Source organism: Plectropomus leopardus, unplaced genomic scaffold, assembly GCF_008729295.1.
Source record: "Plectropomus leopardus isolate mb unplaced genomic scaffold, YSFRI_Pleo_2.0 unplaced_scaffold26018, whole genome shotgun sequence".
Taxonomy (NCBI): Eukaryota; Metazoa; Chordata; class Actinopteri; order Perciformes; family Serranidae; genus Plectropomus; species Plectropomus leopardus.
In genome coordinates, this window is record NW_024628289.1 from 1 (window position 1) to 4882 (window position 4882).

General features: G+C 43.2%; 1 protein-coding gene across 4 annotated transcripts; it reads right to left on the reverse strand.

The window, feature by feature from the left end:
* Window positions 1-1197: 1197 nt before the first annotated feature.
* Window positions 1198-4779, reverse strand: LOC121966829 (zinc finger and BTB domain-containing protein 26-like). 4 transcript variants are annotated; one of them, XM_042516898.1, is made up of 2 exons: window positions 4695-4779; window positions 1198-2812 (listed from the first exon to the last, which is right to left on the reverse strand). In XM_042516898.1, exon 2 carries the CDS (start codon window positions 2776-2778, stop codon window positions 1462-1464), a length of 1317 nt encoding a protein of 438 aa, XP_042372832.1. In that variant the 5' UTR covers window positions 2779-2812; window positions 4695-4779; the 3' UTR covers window positions 1198-1461. The 4 variants fall into 4 exon arrangements, with proteins under 4 accessions (XP_042372832.1, XP_042372835.1, XP_042372834.1 ...); XM_042516901.1 differs by having other exon boundaries at window positions 1198-2958; window positions 4695-4776; XM_042516900.1 differs by having other exon boundaries at window positions 1198-2997; window positions 4695-4765.
* Between the last annotated feature and the right edge of the window lie 103 nt (window positions 4780-4882).

Below are 4882 nucleotides of genomic sequence, written 5' to 3' on the forward strand. Positions count from 1 at the left end.
TAAAATATATATATATTTTAATTATTTAATCATGTTCCATGAGTTGTGTTAATTCATAGTATTCAACAGGATTCAACACAGGACAGAATGTCGGAGTACAGTTAATTCCTTATCTAAAGGAGTCAAAGGAGCCTCTGTTGTGTAAAAGCAAAGGTGCTCTCAAACATCACCAGTGATCTCTGGTACAGCCAGATGGTGAGGGGAGGAAGAGGTGGTGACACAGTGAACCAGCTGTTACAGGCACTGATGCCAAACTGGTGCCCGCACTGTGGAGGACTACTGCTGTTGCTCCTGTGATCAGTGTAATCCACCACAGTAACATAGCACATCTACCAAATAATATCTATGTGGTTGTAAATTGAATTTAATTTCATTAAATGAAAGATGCATGACGGGAGGGTGAAACTGTTGCTTGGACATGCAAAAAGTGCACTGCTGTGTGCTCTACTTTAGTGATCCAGTCAAAGACAATGGAGCTTTGTTAAAACTCATCACACATTTACATCCACTCTGACTGGCAAACTGCAACTGATTAAAAAGCTTATAAAACCGACACTTAGGATGGCGTTAGCTGAAAGGTTTGTGCTTATCATTCTTCATGAATGAATATCTACATCACAAGAACTTCTTCTTTTACACTCAATTTCTTATCAGGAATGCAGTATTTACATTTATGCTGCACTTTATGTCCATAAATATTGTATGAATAGTGTCCATGAATAGTGGAGAAAACTGTATCACAATAAAAACACCCAAACCCCACACTGATTAACAGTCTTTTTTTAATTTCATAACACACATTGACCTCTATGAACACACGACAGATACAATGTCACTTTGGTCCAATAGTACCTCCGATATAAAGTCTGTATAAAAGAACCATTTCAGTTCACATAGACACTTTGGCATCCCATTTGTTACTGGCGTAGCTTGCCTTCAATAAAATCTTTTTTTTTCTACCCACCCTCTTTCAAGTTTCTTTATACTGATAAAGTTCATGTCGTCTTATCCACACAGGTAAGAAAGAAAGGCTACAGTAGACTGTATACACAAAATACATGTGGATATTTTTCATTAGCAATCTTTTTTTTCATTGGACAACGTACACAGAGACATGTTAATTCATCAATAAAACTAATGAAGTACAGTCAATGGTTTTTGTTTCAGTGCTTAAGTTTCAAGTATGACATGAAGGCATCTACAATGTATTGTAGAAAAAAAAACAGTCCACAGTAATGAAGCTACAGTGAAACGGAGACCAGTAAAAACATATTTAATGTTTATGTCCTCTAAATCCATCAGGTCGAGACTGACACTATTAGAAACCAGCCGTTGAAGAATCACAAGCTCCAGCTTCATATTGTCTGTGTCTTCAACTGACAAATTTTGGGTGATAATGTTCCATCTGAGGGAAAGCCGCCCTGCATCACACCAGTTTCAATGACTGATTCGACAAAGCTACTAATAAAGGTCCACCGATTTCATATCAAAGTCAAGCCCGCCATCGTGCAGGTTGCGTTCGTTTGCGTTGTCAAAGCTGTTCTTCCCGTGGATCTGTTTGAGGTGCTTACGGAGAACTGGCTTGTGGGCGAAAACCATGTCGCAGTAGTTGCAGCGGTGCGGCTTGTCACCGCTGTGCAGGTTTAGGTGATCCAGCAAAGAACACTTTTGGGTGAAGGTCTTCCCGCAGATTTTACACTGGAAGGGCTTGATGCCGGCGTGGACACGCATGTGTCGGTGCAGGTTGCCCTTCTGTGTGAAGGTTTTGCCGCACAGCAGGCACATGAACAGCTTGTGCATCTTGAGGTGGTTGGCGTAGTTCTCCAGCTGGCGGAAGACCCGGGCGCACTTGGGGCACTGGTGGTACCACTGGAGAGGTTTGTCGTAGTTCCTCTGGTGCACGTTGTGTTTCTCTGCGGGAGGGGACGGTGGAGGGGGGCTGAGCGGGTATCCGGACATGCCGGGTGGAACCGCCATCTCGCTGCCACGACTGTCCACAGTGGAGTTAATGAGGGAATGCTGCGGCTCAGGAGAGTGGAGGGCAGCAGGTGGGCTGTTGGGAAAGTGACCAGTTATGGAGTTTTCTGCTCCGTCAGACACAGACTCCACTTTGACAATAGTGATGTCACTCTCCGCCACACCTGGCTTTGGACGTCTGGCCAAGATTTGAAGAGGGGACATCGGCTGTATGATCACATCATCATCGTCATCATCGTCGTCGTCGTCATCATCGTCGCCATTGTTATCATCTCCAACCTGCACAACCTCCTCCCCCTCCTGATGGACAGTCCGAGCTTGAGAGCGCTCTTGCTCTCTCGGAGCCTGGGACGATAATCCCTCCTCCTTCTTCTCTCTCCTCATATCCACCTCCAGCTGGCGTCCAGACTGAGGTTTGATGAACTTATTGAGAGCTTGAGTGCACTGCTCCACAATGTGACCCATCTGGAGGAAGCTGGCCACCGTCAGATAATGCACCAGCTCCAGCTCAGGAAACTCCAGCTGGCCCGTGTAGCAGGACAGAAGCAGCTGCCGGCCCACCTCCGCCTCCTGGATCATGGAGATCTGGACCTCCCTGGAGTCCTGCTGAAGGATGAATTGGTCCCTCAAGAATGAAGAACCGGCAGCAAACACTACCTTGTGACCAGGGACCTCCAGCTGGTTGATGCGCACAGTGACATCACAAAAGCGTCTCTGGTGTCGCAGGAGGTTCATCTTCTGCAGCATGGAGTCCCCGAATGTGGCGAAGCGGAACTGCAGGATCACCTGGTTCTGGGCCATCGTGAACTGAGGGCCGGCAGCAGCAGCAATTCACCTGTTTAGGAAAAATTCAAAGACTGTATAATCTCTCCTTGGCAGAAAGTTCAGAGATGTTGAAGTGGGGAACTTATCCATAGCCAGTAGATTACAAACAGCAGATGTCGGTCAGCATGCCCCCAGTTTGGAGAAGAAGGCTGAAGTCTGTCATGGGAGTTAAGCAATCAACTGCTGTGTCTGTGTCTGAGTCAGCAACAAATCGTGTTTAGCCATTTACAAAAAGTCTCACCTAAAAAAAAAATCATTATCTGTTTAAGTTTACATTATATCAAGAATATTTTTTGCTGTTTTACCTTATTGACAGACAGTGGTTTCTACCCGAAAAATTAAGCTGTTCGATTGCTTTTCTCAAAGCCAGACCCCATTGAGAAAAACAGTGATTTCACATTGATGAACACAGGAGTTTTTCGTCTATCTCTGCCTCAAACACATTATTTTCTTTCTGTGATTTTGTGACTTTGGTGTCTAAAAGGGTTAGTTTTGAGTCACCAAAGTCACAATAACGCTGGCTAAACCAACTGATGGAGGCAGTGGTATACTGGCAGCTCCTGTTCAGAGAGCTAAAATGACTGTTTTTTTTCTATAGAGTCTGGTTACTTAGATGGGGAACTATTGCTGCTACCTGCTTTTCTATTGAAACGGGCTGTCTGACAGACAGGTAAGCACTGAAAATACTCTCAATATAGCATACATTTAAAGTGATTTTTTTTAGGTAGGACATTTTTTAGTAGGTTAAAACACGATTTGTTGGTAACCCACATCCATAGCAGTAGGTATCATTGCTTAGCTTCTCAAAACTACAGATGTGCCAACATATATACTGTATGTAATACTATCCCTATAAGGATCGCACAATATAAAATTGTGTGAATTACATATTTTATCTGTAACAGTTGACTGCTGTAGGCTGTCTTACCTATCTAAAAATTAAAAAGGTTTTACGTAGCCTCAGAATACATATTTATAGATATGTATATTAGTGAATTATGCATTGTCTTCTACATTAAAAAGGAAACAGCAATTTTTTTAAATGAAATCTGATGAGATAATTAATTTAACGACCACCACCTGCGTCAATCACAACCATCACGATATCATCATAGTCTCTACCAAGCCTGGCGCGTGCTTCTCTAATTAACCCGGGTAAGTCTGACAAGCAGACGCCACTTTAAACTCTGCCAATTTAACACGAGCAAGCGTGTCTGTAACATAAACTAGCCTCGAGTTGTCTTAAATTATTTTCGAAAGCACCGCCCACTCTTCGGCTCGACGTTTATCCTCTAAAACATACGGTAACAAAACATATTTCATTGTAACACACTCTGTATTTGTTAGCCCAAAATCTACTGTTTTACCTGGTGGCTACGTAAACATGAAATATTGTTGAATAATGCTCAAAGCCGAATGGTATCAAATAGTAATACAAGTTTCAAAATGCTCTTATTGTTTCAGTACTGCTGATATTTGCCGATACACAAGACATTACAGTAAAACTGTCTGACCCGGACACTTGGTTTCCGCTGTCCGAGTCGACTGGACCTGACGTTATGGTCGTATCGATGCTAGCTTAGCACCGTCGGTACAGTAACGTTTAAATATTAGGTTTCTTTTCAGGGAAATTCGGTAGCCTGGGTAGCCTGCTTCAACAAGACAAAAAGTAAAACTGCACAAAGTGACAGTCCATGCCTGACGTTAGCTTTAGCTGTAAACAATCAATCACAAATCGCCTCCATGTCCCCCTTTGGCCTACTCCTCTACTCTTTAGCTGCCATATCAGCATGTCTGATAACGAGCAACACTGCAGCTAACAAGCTAGCTAACAAGCTAGGCTATATAACTTTGTTTTTACAGCAGAAGAGACAGTAATAAGTAATGTGTACCTGTTAACCCGTGTAAACAATCCTGTTATAGATGGGCTGTCATCGGTAGGACACTGGCACTGTGTGTCTGGGGATGTGAAGGAACTGCTCCGGATGCAAAACCCATTTAAAGGCCCAGTACATGCAGCAGGGAGCATCTCTCATCCTCTCTCACTCATTAAGTAGACTTTTTAGATTTAAATAAGCCA